Source organism: Thalassophryne amazonica, chromosome 9 (genome assembly GCF_902500255.1).
Source record: "Thalassophryne amazonica chromosome 9, fThaAma1.1, whole genome shotgun sequence".
NCBI classification, from domain to species: domain Eukaryota; kingdom Metazoa; phylum Chordata; class Actinopteri; order Batrachoidiformes; family Batrachoididae; genus Thalassophryne; species Thalassophryne amazonica.
In genome coordinates this window covers 50,977,122-50,993,489 of record NC_047111.1, presented here as the reverse complement: position 1 = coordinate 50,993,489, position 16,368 = coordinate 50,977,122, and the positions used below count along the sequence as shown (strand labels likewise).

At 42.6% G+C, this 16,368-nt stretch overlaps 1 protein-coding gene across 3 annotated transcripts in view; it reads left to right on the top strand.

Moving 5' to 3' along the window:
* sept8a (septin 8a) overlaps positions 1 to 16,368 on the top strand; it is a 140,046-nt gene that overhangs the window by 63,232 nt on the left and 60,446 nt on the right. For all 3 annotated transcript variants that reach the window (XM_034178024.1, XM_034178023.1, XM_034178025.1), the window contains exon 5: positions 13,670 to 13,856. In XM_034178024.1, coding sequence (XP_034033915.1) covers positions 13,670 to 13,856 — 187 coding nt within the window. The remainder of the gene's footprint in view (positions 1 to 13,669; positions 13,857 to 16,368) is intronic.

Genomic DNA, 16,368 nt, shown 5'->3' with positions numbered 1-16,368 from the left:
TGTGTGTGTGTGTATATATACAACCCCTGGCAAAAATTATGGAATCACCGGCCTCGGAGGATGTTCATTCAGTTGTTTAATTTTGTAGAAAAAAAGCAGATCACAGACATGACACAAAACTAAAGTCATTTCAAATGGCAACTTTCTGGCTTTAAGAAACACTATAAGAAATCAGGAAAAAAAATTGTGGCAGTCAGTAACGGTTACTTTTTTAGACCAAGCAGAGGGAAAAAAATATGGAATCACTCAATTCTGAGGAAAAAATTATGGAATCATGAAAAACAAAAGAACGCTCAAACACATAACTAGTATTTTGTTGCACCACCTCTGGCTTTTATAACAGCTTGCAGTCTCTGAGGCATGGACTTAATGAGTGACAAACAGTACTCTTCATCAATCTGGCTCCAACTTTCTCTGATTGCTGTTGCCAGATCAGCTTTGCAGATTGGAGCCTTGTCATGGACCATTTTCTTCAACTTCCACCAAAGATTTTCAATTGGATTAAGATCTGGACTATTTGCAGGCCATGACATTGACCCTATGTGTCTTTTTGCAAGGAATGTTTTCACAGTTTTTGCTCTATGGCAAGATGCATTATCATCTTGAAAAATGATTTCATCATCCCCAAACATCCTTTCAAATAATGGGATAAGAAAAGTGTCCAAAATATCAATGTAAACTTGTGCATTTATTGATGATGTAATGACAGCCATCTCCCCAGTGCCTTTACCTGACAGGCAGTCATCTTTATAAATCTCATTGGAACGGCACCAAACAAAAGCTCCAGCATCATCCCCTTGCCCAATACAGATTCAAGTTTCCTCACTGAATATGACTTTCATCCAGTCATCCACAGTCCACGATTGCTTTTCCTTAGCCCATTGTAACCTTGTTTATTCTGTTTAGGTGTTAATGATGGCTTTCGTTTAGCTTTTCTGTATGTAAATCCCATTTCCTTTAGGCGGTTTCTTACAGTTCGGTCACAGACGTGAAGAGTTTGATAATCCTCTCCTTTCTTTCAATTGACATCTCTCGTGTTGGAGCCATGATTCATGTCAGTCCACTTGGTGCAACAGCTCTCCAAGGTGTGATCACTCCTTTTTAGATGCAGACTAACGAGCAGATCTGATTTGATGCAGGTGTTAGTTTTGGGGATGAAAATTTACAGGGTGATTCCATAATTTATTCCTCAGAATTGAGTGAGTCCATATTTTTTTCCCTTTGCTTGGTCTAAAAAAGTAACCATTACTGACTTCCACAATTTTTTTTCCTGATTTCTTATAGTGTTTCTTAAAGCCAGAAAGTTGCCATTTGAAATGACTTTAGTTTTGTGTCATGTCTGTGATCTGCTTTTTTTCTACAAAATTAAACAACTGAATGAACAGCCTCCGAGGCCGGTGATTCCATAATTATTGCCAGGGGTTGTATATGTGTATGTATATATGTATATGTGTGTGTGTGTATGTATGTATGTGTTTGTATATGTATACATATGTATGCAAATCAGTATAAGAATAAGAACACGTAGGCTGAGAAACAGTTAGCATTTTTCTTAAGCCATAAGTCGGAGTGTAACAAAGGGAATATCTGTCTGAACCCGGGCATTTAAAGCAGCATTAGGTTGGGAAGTAGGTGGAATGCTGCTCACACATCTTTGTGTATTTTATCCATGGAGCCAGGCCTCCCTGCCGAGTTTACATCAGGAGTTCGTTGTCTCCTATCGGGACAACAAACTGGATTTTTGGAAATTTTTCTTTATGGTTCTTTTTAAAAGTTCAACTTGTTCTGTGTTTTTTTTTTTTTTTTTTTTTCTCTCTCTCTCTCTGTCTTGGCAAATTGAAAATGATTGTCAATGTGGTTTGGAATGGTGCTGAGGCACCCAGAAGGGGAGATGCAGCGTATGGTAAACCTACTCTTACTTCATAATTGCAATGTTGAAGATAGTAAGTTATAATATAAATGGTTTAAACCACATCATAAAGAGGAAGATGATCTTGGCTCAATTAAAGAGGTTAAATTGTTCAATCACATTACTACAAGAAACTCACTTAAATGAGGAAGAACATGCAAAATTGAAAAGGGAGTGGGTGGGACAGGTATTTAGTGCCTCATATGAAAATTACAAAAAAAGGGGTGTTGTTATACTATGCCACAAATCTCTATGCCTGGTTTCGGAAAAAAATTATGAAGGATAAAAATGGACGCTGGATAATTATTATTGGTTCAATTGGAGGAATAACTTTAACAATTATGAACTTATATGCCCCAAACGAGGACAACCCAATTTTTTTTTGACAAATAGCTCAAACTCTAGCAATGAATTCAAAAGGACCAATAATACTAGGAGGAGACTTTAATTGTGTTTTAAACCACTACATAGATAAATTTCCATTAGAACAAAAATACCAACTATCTAAAGTTAAGGCATTGAACAGTATGTTGGAAGAATTGGGATTAGTTGACATATGGCGGGTAAAAAATCCAAAGGTCAGAGATTATACCTACTTTTCAAATGTTCATAAAAGTCATTCAAGAATTGACTTTCTGTGTGTCTCTAAACAAATAGCTCATATAATAAAAGATTGCCATATTGAACCACAAACTCTTTCAGACCACGGACCAGTTTTAATGTCCTTAAACTTGGATCAAGACAAGCCTTTAAAATTATGGAGACTAAATGTGTCACTTTTAAATAATCCAGAGGCAGTTCAGTATATAAAAGAGGAGTTGAATTATTTTCTGGATTGGCAGACCGGGGTGGTGGTCCCTCTGTTTAAGAAGGGGGACCGGAGGGTGTGTTCCAACTATAGGGGGATCACACTCCTCAGCCTCCCCGGTAAGGTCTATTCCAGAGTACTGGAGAGGAGAATTCGACCGATGGTTGAACCTCGGATTCAGGAGGAGCAGTGTGGTTTTCGTCAGCTCTACACGCTCCATCGGGTGCTCGAGGGTTCATGGGAGTTTGCCCAACCAGTCCACATGTGTTTTGTGGATCTGGAGAAGGCATTCGACCGTGTCCCTCGGCGCACCCTGTGGGGAGTGCTCCGGGAGTACGGGGTCCGGGGTCCTTTGCTAAGGGCTATCCGGTCCCTGTACGACCGCAGCACGAGCTTGGTTCGCAATGCCGGTAGTAAGTCAAACCTGTTTCCAGTGCACGCTGGCCTCCGCCAGGTCTGCCCTTTGTCACCGGTTGTGTTCATTATTTTTATGGACAGAATTTCTAGGCACAGCCAGGGTGTAGAGGGTGTCTGGTTTGGGAACCACAGAATCTCGTCTCTGCTGTTTGCGGACGATGTGGTTCTGTTGGCTTCGTCAAATCAAGACCTTCAGCGTGCACTGGGGTGGTTTGCAGCTGAGTGTGAAGCGTCCGGGATGAAAATCAGCACCTCCAAATCCGAGGCCATGGTTCTCGACCTGAAAAAGGTGCTTTGCCCTCTATAGGTCGGTGGAGTGTCCTTGCCTCAAGTGGAGGAGTTTAAGTATCTCGGGGTCTTGTTCACGAGTGAGGGACGGATGGCGCGTGAGATTGATAGACGGATCGGTGCAGCATCTGCAATGATGCGGTCGCTGTATCGGACCATCGTGGTGAAGAGAGCTGAGTAAGGGGGCAAAGCTCTCGATTTACCGATCGATCTACGTTCCGATCCTCACCTATGGTCATGAGATTTGGCTCATGACCGAAAGAACGAGATTGCGAGTACAAGCGGCCGAGATGAGTTTCCTCCGCAGGGTGGCAGGGCGCTCCCTTAGAGATATGGTGAGTAGCTCGGTCACTCAGGAGGAGCTCGGAGTCGAGCTGCTGCTCCTTCACGTCGAAAGGAGTCAGTTGAGGTGGCTCGGGCATCTTCCGGATGCCCCCTGGGCGCCTCGCTGGAGAGGTGTTCCGGGCACGTCCCAGTGGGAGGAGGCCCCGGGGAAGACCCAGGACACGCATCTCTCGGCTGGCTTGGAAACACCTTGGGGTTCCCCCGGAGGAGCTGGAGGAGGTGTGTGTGGATCGGGAGGTCTGGGCGGCTTTGCTTGAGCTGCTGCCCCCGCGACCCGACTCCGGATAAAGCGGAAGAAAATGGATGGATGGACAAAAAATGATTTCTACATGTATATGGAAAAAAAGAAAGGCCAGAATCAAATTCTCTTTACTGTCCAGCAGTAAAGCTTGTGGAGGTCTTAATTTACCAAATTTGAAGTTATATTATTGGGCAGCACAACTAAATGGAGCAATGAAATGGTTAAAACAAAACAAAGAAACACAATGGCTGACATTAGAACAAACGTATTGTCCCAAAATCCCATTACATTCGTTAATATTCTGCTCAAACAAGGTATGGATCAAATTTAAAATCTCAAATAACTATATGAGGTGCACTCACAGAGTTCTAAATACTGTCAGGAAAAAGATTAAAGCCCCCCAATCAATATCCAAAGCCATGAAAATTACAGACATTTTAGATTTCATACCAGGGCAACAAGATCAGAGGTTCAAAAATTGGGAAAATAATCATTTAATTTTCATCAATGATTTATTTAAAGGGCAGATACTAGGATCATTTAGTCAATGTCAGGAAAAATATGGCTTAACATCAATAGATTTTTATAGATTCTTGCAATTGAGAAGCTATTTAATGTCCCATAAAGAATGGCCACTTCTTCAGACGGCTTCCGGTTGCTTTTCAGTCGTGTGAGTATCTGAGAAATTGTGCATGAGCTGGACATGCCCCAACATGTCCTGTGAGGCTTCATTACGGCTTTGCGCAATGCGTCTCTGCCGCAACACGCGGAATTCCTCCGCACGTCTGTCTCAGTGTGCCGAAAAAGTGCTGATGTCCACGTCTTCCGCAATTCCTGTGCTAGTCAGAGGACATCCCGGATCAAGACAGCGTCCAGTTTAGAAATGAAGGGCACATTCCACTGTTACAGGAGTTTTTGTCATGGAAAGAGGAGCGGAGCCGCATGGCGCAAAGCAACGCCGTGATGAAGCCTCACAGGACATGTTTCTCGATACTCACATGACTGAAAAGCAACCGGAAGCTGTCCGAAAGCCACCTGAAAGCCGTCCTGTGAGACCAACACGGAGGTGGTTTTGTCCCGCGCCATGAGCGGCACGGTGGCGCAATCCTCCGCTTCTCTTTCCATGAAAAAAACTGCTGTAACAGTAGAATGTGCCGAAAAAGTGCTGATGTCTACACCTTCTGCCTTTTTTGTGAAAGTCAGACGACGTCCCGCATCAACAAAGCCTTCACGTTGGAAATGATCTGGTTGTTTCAGCGGGGCTTGAGCCTGTCGATCGGCGTTCGGAGCGCGCCACACTCTCAGATGCTGTGGGCAGTCTTGAAACCGGCTGGAGCACTCCTTAATCTGTGTAATCCCCATAAAACCGTCGCTGAAAGCCATCTAAATTTTCCGAATGGTGTCCAGCTCTCTCAGGTCTCATGCAGCAAAGCTCCAAATCGTTCATACATTTTTTCGCAATAAAAATCCGACAAGAGGGGTGGACCACTCCTCACTCAAAGCCTGCCCACAGGCGAATGACGTAACCGACAGGCGTGAAAAAACTCACGCATGCGCACGAGGGTTCAAGGTTGGCTGATGTAATCGCACGTGATTCAAATCCATTTAGTTTTTGAGAGAACAGAGAACTTTCAGAAGAGGTCGGGATCAGCAGTTTATCCGGACATTCCACTGTTAAAGGAGATTTTGTAATGAAAGACGTGCGGACAGGAAAAACACCTCCGCCACAGGAAAAACACCTCCGTTGGAAGCCTTAAGGACAAGTTGGAACATGTCCAGCTGTTAAACAATTTCTCAGATACTCACTCAATGAAAGCCATCAAAAGCCGCCTGGTTTTTACAAATGGTTATCAATATGGAGGTGTTTTTCCTGTGGCACCGGCTGCCTGCCGACGCGCCAATCCATCCGCACGTCTTTCATTACAAAATCTCCTTTAACAGTGGAATGTCCAGATAAACTGCTGATCCCGGCCTCTTCTGAAAGTTCTCTGTTCTCTCACGATGTCCTGGGTCAACAGAGGCTTAAATTTGGAGGTTTTCAGCTCAAAACAGGCTGACAACGGCGCCTTGGAGTGCTGAGCGATGTCCCGCTCCGTGGGAAGTCCTTAAAGCGAAAGTAACACTCCATAATCTCTTATCAGCCGTTAAAATTTTCACCGAAAACCAGCTGAATTTCTCGAATGGTGTCCACTTCGATGTGCCTCACAGGTTCTGAAAAAATTTTGATCAAGCAAAGCGCCAGTCTCTCAGCAAGTTTTCAGACAAAGGAATTCCGACGGGAGGGGTGGACCACTCCTCACTCAAAGCCTGCCCACAGGCGAATGACGTAACCGACAGACGTGAAAAAACTCACGCATGCGCACGAGGGTTCAAGGTTGGCTGATGTAATCGCACATGATTCAAAGCCATATAGTTTTTGAAAAAAATAAAAAGTTAGGATACTTTTCTAATAGACCTTGTTTGTATATATACTCAACAAAAATATAAACGCAACACTTTTGGTTTTGCTCCCATTTTGTATGAGATGAACTCAAAGATCTAAAACTTTTTCCACATACACAATATCACTATTTCCCTCAAATATTGTTCACAAACCAGTCTAAATCTGTGATAGTGAGCACTTCTCCTTTGCTGAGATAATCCATCCCACCTCACAGGAGTGCCATATCAAGATGCTGATTAGACACCATGATTAGTGCACAGGTGTGCCTTAGACTGCCCACAATAAAAGGCCAGTCTGAAAGGTGCAGTTTTATCACACAGCACAATGCCACAGATGTCGCAAGATTTGAGGGAGTGTGCAATTGGCATGCTGACAGCAGGAATGTCAACCAGAGCTGTTGCTCGTGTATTGAATGTTCATTTCTCTACCATAAGCTGTCTCCAAAGGCGTTTCAGAGAATTTGGCAGTACATCCAACCAGCCTCACAACCGCAGACCATGTGTAACCACACCAGCCCAGGACCTCCATATCCAGCATGTTCACCTCCAAGATCGTCTGAGACCAGCCACTCGGACAGCTGCTGAAACAATCGGTTTGCATAACCAAAGAATTTCTGCACAAACTGTCAGAAACCGTCTCAGGGAAGCTCATCTGCATGCTTGTCGTCCTCATCGGGGTCTCGACCTGACTCCAGTTCGTCGTCGTAACCGACTTGAGTGGGCAAATGCTCACATTCACTGGCGTTTGGCACGTTAGAGAGGTGTTCTCTTCACGGATGAATCCCGGTTCACACTGTCCAGGGCAGATGGCAAGCAGCGTGTGTGGCGTCGTGTGGGTGAGCGGTTTTCTGATGTCAATGTTGTGGCTCGAGTGGCCCATGGTGGCGGTGGGGTTATGGTATGGGCAGGCGTCTGTTATGGACGAAGAACACAGGTGCATTTTATTGATGGCCTTTTGAATGCACAGAGATACCGTGACGAGATCCTGAGGCCCATTGTTGTGCCATACATCCAAGAACATCACCTCATGTTGCAGCAGGATAATGCACGGCCCCATGTTGCAAGGATCTGTACACAATTCTTGGAAGCTGAAAATGTCCCAGTTCTTGCATGGCCGGCATACTCACCGGACATGTCACCCATTGAGCATGTTTGGGACGACAGCGTGTACCAGTTCCTGCCAATATCCAGCAACTTCGCACAGCCATTGAAGAGGAGTGGACCAACATTCCACAGGCCACAATTGACAACCTGATCAACTCTATGCGAAGGAGATGTATTGCACTACATGATGAAAGGTGATAAAACTGCACCTTTCAGAGTGGCCTTTTATTGTGGGCAGTCTAAGGCACACCTGTGCACTAATCATGGTGTCTAATCAGCATCTTGGTATGGCACACCTGTGAGGTGGGATGGATTATCTCAGCAAACTATCACAGATTTAGACTGGTTTGTGAACAATATTTGAGGGAAATGGTGATATTGTGTATGTGGAAAAAGTTTTAGATCTTTGAGTTCATCTCATACAAAATGGGAGCAAAACCAAAAGTGTTGCGTTTATATTTTTGTTGAGTATATATATAATTTTTTTTTTCCTTCACTATGAACACTATATATTTGATGCCAAAAGAAACAATTTGAAGTTTTCTCTGCTCTGATCTTTGTTCTGGGTTTTTTTTTGTGTGTGTGTGTGTGTGTGTGTGTGTGTGTGTGTGTGTTCTGTTCTGTGTTATCCATCATACAAATGTAACACTATAAGAGCTGTTATCTAAGACAAATTTATTGTAACATTGACTGACTACTCACCCGTGGTCAAAATTCACTGGGCTTCCATAAAACATTTGTGTGAGGTGGAGATGGATACTTCCATTGCTTAACATCTTCAAGGGGAGTAGCCAAAAAAAAAAAAAGAAAAAAACTGCACATCTTTTAAAGTGCTACGCTTCCAAAGTGTGCACTTCAAGGTGTCACGGCACATCCATGGAGCATCAGAGGGGCTGTGGGGAGGGGAAAAAAATAGAAGGCGTGGGGGGAAAGAGGTTGGGTTTGACATGCCATATGTCCACACAACGTATAAATTGTTTCCACAGTGTGATTTGATTTGTATTTGTGTGTATAAGTGCAGAGCCAAGCTGCTCTGCTCCCCATCCACTGCAAGGAGCAGAGAGAAGTGTGCACAGACAGGCATTCTGTAGTTATGACACGAAAATATCACAGTGTCATGTAGCTTTTTTTTTTTTTTATTATTATTATTTCTCATGTTAGAACTTCACCTTCGGCCATCATTTTACATCAGCTGCCTACATGTAGCATATGTGAAAACACATCATTAACTATATCGTTAATATCATGGGGCGATAACCATGGGGATAATTTCTCTTCATATGTGAATAATGATACGATATGGCCCATCCTTACTATTGGAACTTCATTATTCCTGTGAGGGTCATTTTCATGGTGTCTAAGAAACTGCACAGCAGTTCACTTTAAAAGAAAAAAGTATGACTATGAATTATTTCCAGTTGTCCAAAAGTAAATGGACAATGACAGTGTTTTAATCATTTTCACTCTGTGTGCCACAACATAAATTAATATAAAGTGACAGACATGTCTTAAATGGAATCTTTCATTTTCACTTTGACAGCATTTACGTATGTTTGTCCTGTGACTCCTATGCGAAGTAGGGCTGCAACAAATGATTATTTTTCATAATGGATAAACTGAGACAGTTATCAAGTCCATCAGTTATCTCACCCCCCTCCCCCCATGCCAAAGATGATGCCTTCAAATGTCTTTTGTTCTTTAACCCAGAGATATTCAAGTTTCTGCCAGATAAGCATAAAGAAACTGGCAAAATAAACCAGAAAGAGTTTTTGTTTAAGAAACTGAAATCAGAGAACTTGGATATTTTATTTTAAAAATGACCCAAAACATTTAATCGATTTATCAAAATAATTTTGTATTTGGGACTCAAACAGCTTAGTTGTCTTGGTTGGCGAGGAAAGAGTTACTGACCTTTGATTTTTGTGGACAATGCTGTAATCTTTGGAGACACAGTGGATGTCCTCATTGTAGTACTTTAGTAGTTGCGTGAGGAGTCGGTGTGTCTATTTTTTCAGATCCAAGCTTTCATCAAATTCTTTGACTCAGCCGCCATCTTTATCTGTATGCAGAGACAGTGTCCTTGGCCTTTAAGACTGAGCTATACGTGGGAGGTCCCTGGACAGGTGTTTAGCAATTTAAATGTCTTTGTGACCATTTAGGGTCCTTCCTTTTTTGCTGTATCTTTGTGAAACTATAACACTAAAGCTGTGCTGACATTTGCATGACTTTGATGCACACACCTGCACGCCCGTCGTCTTGATGTTCTCACCCGCTGTGTTCCCAGCTGGACACCGTGCTTTGTTCCACTGCCTGCCACACGCTTTGCGCTGGATGCTGCGTATTTCAAATTATTATTTCGTAGTGGATTAACCATTTTTTCTGCAAGTTGTCTGTTGAAAACGGCTCTAATCGCTTCCTAAATCACAGAGAAGCCCTCCAGCAGCGCTGATCGCATGTGCGCACGCAGAATGAGCTGGAGAAAGCATTTGGAGCTGTCTAAAAAGGTAATTATTTGGTATGTTTACATTGTTATGGCTTGGTAAAACAGTTGCTTGTTCTTTCCTTCTTGTCTGTAGCTGTTAAAGTATGTTTATGATGGATTTAACATCTAGTTATAATCCTTCAGATGAGCTGCGCTCATGCGATCTGCTGACTGTTTACTTCTTTACACCACTTGACGAGCTGCACATTGTGTTGGTGAGCAGATCGCGCCATGTAGCACAACATTTATGCGTGAACGTTTTTTTTTTTTTTGAACATTTAAAAATTCTCAGTGCGCAGTAGTACGCGCCGGCGCCCCTCTCATGTTCAGTCTACACCTGTTAAAGAAGAATTTACTCTCCTGCACGACACAGGTCTTGCAATCAAAGTCATGCAATTGTTAGTGCACCAGTGACCCAAATTGGTGACTGCATGTCTTTGGTACTCTGTCTTTTTGGAAGATCCTTGAATATTGTTAGAATGAATTTGTGTTAAAAAGACAGTTAAGCTGCGCTGACACTTGCATGACTTTGATCCACGCACTTGCATGCACGTTGTCGTGAAGATCCTACCCCACTGTGTTCTCAGCTGGACGCCTGTTAAAGACGAATTTACTCTCCTGCACAACACAGGTCGTGCAAGTGTGTGAATCAAAGTCATGCAGGTGTCAGTGCACCTTTACTTAGCGAGACTCTGAGGAAGACCACTTCCTTGATGACAAAATGTCACCAAAATTTTAGCCATATGACATTTTTCTCTAAGTATGATCCAAGGCACAGGCTCCTCATCGCTGCTGCCCCGAGTGAAGGAGTTTAAGTATCTTGGTGTCTTGTTCACGAATTGGGGGTAATTATAGCAGGAGCTCGATTGACGGATCGGGGTGGCGTCAGAAATTTTACGGACGTTGTACCGGTCCGTTGTGGTAAAGAAAGGAGCTGAGCCGGAAGGCGAGGCTCTCAGTTTATGCTCCTTACCTCACCAGTGGTCATGAACTTTGGGTAATGACTGAAAGAATGAGATCACAAATGCAAGCAGCAGAAAGGAGATTCTTGGGAACGCCATGGGATCCCCCAGGAACAGTTACAGGACTTGGCCCTGGATAGGGAAGTATGGGTTGAGCTGCTTGTTCTGCTGCCACCACGACCTGGATAAACGGCTGAAAATGAATGAATGAATGACTAGCTGTTGTATAAAATGGGGTCTCTTCTTTCAGTCATAACAGCTTTTGATCCATGGTTTTCCAGACTTTTTGGTGTTCTTGAACCAAACTGTGCATGCTTTCTTTTTCAGAATTTATAGATAATTTGGTCATAATACACAAGAATCTGATGGATTTAATTGGATTTTTTTTTTTTTTTTTTTTTGATGAATTATGGTGGCAACTCTTGAGATCTTGTATTGAGAGTTGACAGCAGCAGATTCTAAATGCAAATGAGACTTTGATTATATACTGTTTTGTCTTACAATCAGAGGTCTGTCAGGTAATTTCACCCTCCAGTGAGTATTTCAAGTATTGTACAACCCCTGGCAAAAAATTATGGAATCAACGGCCTCGGAGGATGTTCATTCAGTTGTTTAATTTTGTAGAAAAAAGTAGATCACAGACATGACACAAAACTAAAGTCATTTCAAATGGCAACTTTCTGGCTTTAAGAAACACTGTAAGAAATCAAGAAAAATTATTGTGGCAGTCAGTAACGGTTACTTTTTTAGACAAAGCAGAGGGAAAAAAATATGGACTCACTGAATTTTGAGGAATAAATTATGGAATCACCCTGTAAATTTTCATCCCCAAAACTAACACCTGCATCAAATCAGATCTGCTTGTTAGTCTGCATCTAAAAAGGAGTGATCACACCTTGGAGAGCTGTTGCACCAAGTGGACTGACATGAATCATGGCTCCAACACGAGAGATGTCAATTGAAACAAAGGAGAGGATTATCAAACTCTTAAGAGGGTAAATCATCACGCAATGTTGCAAAAGATGTTGGTTGTTCACAGTCAGCTGTGTCTAAACTCTGGACCAAATACAAACAACATGGGAAGGTTGTTAAAGGGAAACATACTGGTAGACCAAGGAAGACATCAAAGCGTCAAGACAGAAAACTTAAAGCAATATGTCTCGAAAATGCACAACAAAACAAATGAGGAACGAATGGGAGGAAACTGAAGTCAATGTCTGTGACCGAACTGTAAGAAACTGCCTAAAGGAAATGGGATTTACATACAGAAAAGCTAAAGGAAAGCCATCATTAACGCCTAAACAGAAAAGAACAAGGTTACAATGGGCTAAGGAAAAGCAATCGTGGACTGTGGAAGACTGGATGAAAGTCATATTCAGTGATGAATCTCGAATCTGCACTGGGCAAGGTGATGATGCTGGAACTTTTGTTTGGTGCCGTTCCAATGAGATTTATAAAGATGACTGCCTGAAGAGAACATGTAAATTTCCACAGTCATTGATGATATAGGGCTGCATGTCAGGTAAAGGCACTGGGGAGATTGCTGTCATTCACATCACATCATCAATAAATGCACAAGTTTACGTTGATATTTTCGACACTTTTCTTATCCCATCAATTGAAAGGATGTTTGGGGATGATTAAATCATTTTTCAAGATGATAATGCATCTTGCCATAGAGCAAAAACTGAAAACATTCCTTGCAAAAAGACACATAGGGTCAATGTCATGGCCTGCAAATAGTCTGGATCTTAATCCAATTGAAAATCTTTGGTGGAAGTTGAAGAAAATGGTCCATGACAAGGCTCCAACCTGCAAAGCTGATCTGGCAACAGCAATCAGAGAAAGTTGGAGCCAGATTGATGAAGAGTACTGTTTGTCACTCATTAAGTCCATACCTCAGAGACTGCAAGCTGTTATAAAAGCCAGAGGTGGTGCAACAAAATACTAGTGATGTGTTGGAGCGTTCTTTTGTTTTTCATGATTCCATAATTGTTTCCTCAGAATTGAGTGATTCCATATTTTTTTTTCCCTCTGCTTGGTCTAAAAAAGCAAACGTTACTGACTGCCACAATTTTTTTTCCTGATTTCTTATAGTGTTTCTTAAAGCCAGAAACTTGCCATTTGAAATGACTTTAGTTTTGTGTCATGTCTGTGATCTGCTTTTTTTTCTACAAAATTAAACAACTGAATGAACATCCTCCGAGTCTGGTGATTCCATAATTTTTGCCAGGGGTTGTATCAGTCTTTCCAAAAATGGGAAACTTTAGTTAGTTGTTGCAAATAAAGGTTCCTTCTCTGTACTACAGTACCACTGTGTTGTTCCACTTTTGCTTTACGATATCATGGTAAAAAGTCGATCTTTTTTTTTAACCCTCACTTAAATAATATATCGATATATGACACTGTATTCTGAGAAACACCAAGTGTCTTTTCTGTATCACTGACTTTGCCTTCTAGTCTCACACGATGGCAGAATGGAATATTTGTAACCACGGTCCCGTTAGTGCCAGTGGAAAAGGGGTTTTACTAAAAACAACTGTCTCGGCTCATTTACAGAGCGGCATTTATATCACTTTTTATGTTCATTACTGATGCGTGAAGCAGAAAAAATGTGACTTTATGCACAGATATAAATCCTCATAATGCATCTATTTTCTTGCCTCTACAGCTACAAGCCCATCGTTGACTACATCGACACACAGTTTGAAAATTATCTTCAAGAGGAACTGAAGATCAAACGCTCCCTCTTTAACTACCATGACACCAGGATCCACATCTGCCTTTACTTCATTGCGCCAACAGGTCACTCGCTGAAGTCTCTCGACCTGGTCACAATGAAAAAACTGGACAGCAAGGTATACAGTTGACTCACAAATGCATAGCTGTGAACAAAAGTGTTTCCTTTTGACTAAAAGCACACATTCCCAATTAGCGATGGGTATTGATAAGATTTTATCTATCAATTCTGCTTATCAATCCAATTCCTTATCGATTCCCTTATCAATACCTCCTGTGAATTTTCTGTGTGCTATAATAGGCTTTACAGGTTTTCTATGTTGTCAACATTTTATTGCATTTTAAAGTAAATAAATATGAAATTGGTCACTGGATCCTTGATCTCTGGACATATATGACACAAATCTAATTCCATATTTCTGAGCTGAGCTCAGTCGGCTGTGCTGCTGCAAGTCATCATCAGTGTAATTCATAATGAACGGATGAAATCTCATTTTGGGAGGAAAAAACATTTCAGTCTGTTGCAGTTTGTTGTCTGCATTACAGTGTTTGGAAAGAGGTGTCATTTGGTTTCAAATGGGGATTTGGGGAAGTTTTTAATTCCGACCAGACTCGACCAGACTAACTTGACTCGGCAGAGAGTGGCGCAGTGTTTGGAGCTGTGCAAATGGAACAGAGGATGATTCTCATTTCTTGCCCGCAACAAGACAAGAGTCCCAGTTAGTGACTTTAATCAGCACAAAATGATTCACAATTGACATCTTTAAATGGCTTTGAGAGGGGTTAAGAAGTGGACTTGCTGCTTCTGAAAAGCAGTGAAGCAGAGAACCAAGGAAGCAGTGGTCGGAGCACTGCTTCGTTCAAACAGCCATTGCAGAAGTGGTTGATTGCAGACCCTGCAGTGGGTCTGCAATCAACATAGAGAAATTATCATTTTCCTGATGATCATTTTCCTGTCTTTTTTTTTTTTTTTTTGCCCTCTTGCTCTCGGCCGAGACGGTCGCATTTTTCTTCTCTCCCTCCCTCCTTATCTTTCCTGCTTCTGTGGTGTGTTGTCTGTGAGGCTGCCAGCTTTGCTCTTCTGGAAACAGCAGAAATGGATCTGATCAAGTGGTCTCTGAACGCAATTGACACTAATTTTTCTACAAGACACTCGGGAGCGGAGGACCCGACCTGTCCTGCCGGGACACGTGATGGGTTACATGATGGACAGTTGGAGGAAATGGGAGGTCATGTGCCTGTACACGCTGTTTGTGGAGGACGTCGAAAATGTTTATATATTCGGCACGGTGGTGACCAGGTTTCTGCTGTGTGGAGCGGGCATAGCGCTGGTTTACCGGAAAATTAAGAAGATGGAAGCGGCAATAATTGGCCCATCCAGGCTGTCCCACATGATTGATTCAATTGGAAGGGCAGTGTCAGCTCAGTCGGCGGGTGTTAACCGCACGTTGGAAACCATTTCTGGGAGAATGGCTGCACTGGAAAACCGCTTTGATCATCAGTATTGACCACATCTCCTCTCCTCTATTCAGATGTATTGAAAGCCACTCTGTTTCAGACTGTGGAATCTTTCAGGCGTCTGCTAATCTGGATATCTATTCGGCTGTCCAAACACAGCTGCACTTCAAGGCCGCTGTGATAAAAACCTCCTGAAGAAGAACAAAACTCATGCCTCACTCCCTGGTCTCTCCCCCGCCCTCAGCTTCTCCAGCTCTGACGTTGACTGTGGACAGTGGACTGTTCAGGGCTGGGCCCCTCCTCCCTCCAGGATGGACGAACAAGGCCGTTGGTGGCGCCTAAGGCTGCCTCCGGAGTGTTCTGTCTGATAACTGGACTCATCCAAATCTCGGTCGTCGTCTCTCGTCTTGTTGTTGTTGTGTGATCATTGTTTATTGTGTTGAATGTTTTTTTTTTTTTTCCTTAATCGCTGCTGTGTGGTGCAACGCAGCAGCTATGAAGGCTTTTCTCTCCCAAGTTTACCTTGTGTGTGCTTTTATATGTGTTCATGTACCGGGCCGGCTTATGTGTGTTATGTGTTACGTGTGTGTCGTCTGTTGTCATGAGGCTGGTCATGGTTTGCTCAGCCCTGCTGTTGACCAAGGCAGGGATGTACATCTGGAGCTGGTCCCCGGGCGCCTAAAGGTGACTTCTGCTCCTAACTGGCAATTAGGATGGGTTAAATGCAGTAGACACATTTCATTGTGCAGGGAACATGTTCCTATGTGCATATGACAATAAAATTATCTTGAATCTTGAAGCACCCTCAAAAACAACGGTCACTCTGAAGGACTAATAAGGGACTCGTTAAGCAAAAAGGCTATCGATGTTGGTGGATTGAATCATTTCTTAATAATTCTTGAAAATAACCGGTTTTCGATACCCAACCCCATTCACATTCCTTTCGTAGTATGTTTACAACGCAGTATCCAAATATTGTACAGTAAATGTGCTGCTGTTGCTGACGTGGCTCTGAAATTATGTCAGATATAGTGCTTGGTGTAATAACATTACCTCAGTGCAGCTATATTGCAAGATGGAGTATATGTACTGATACTGACATCTTGCAAGGATTACTTTTACTGTGAAAATGTAGAAGTGGAAATCTTGCAGTTACAAGGTCAGTTAATGCTA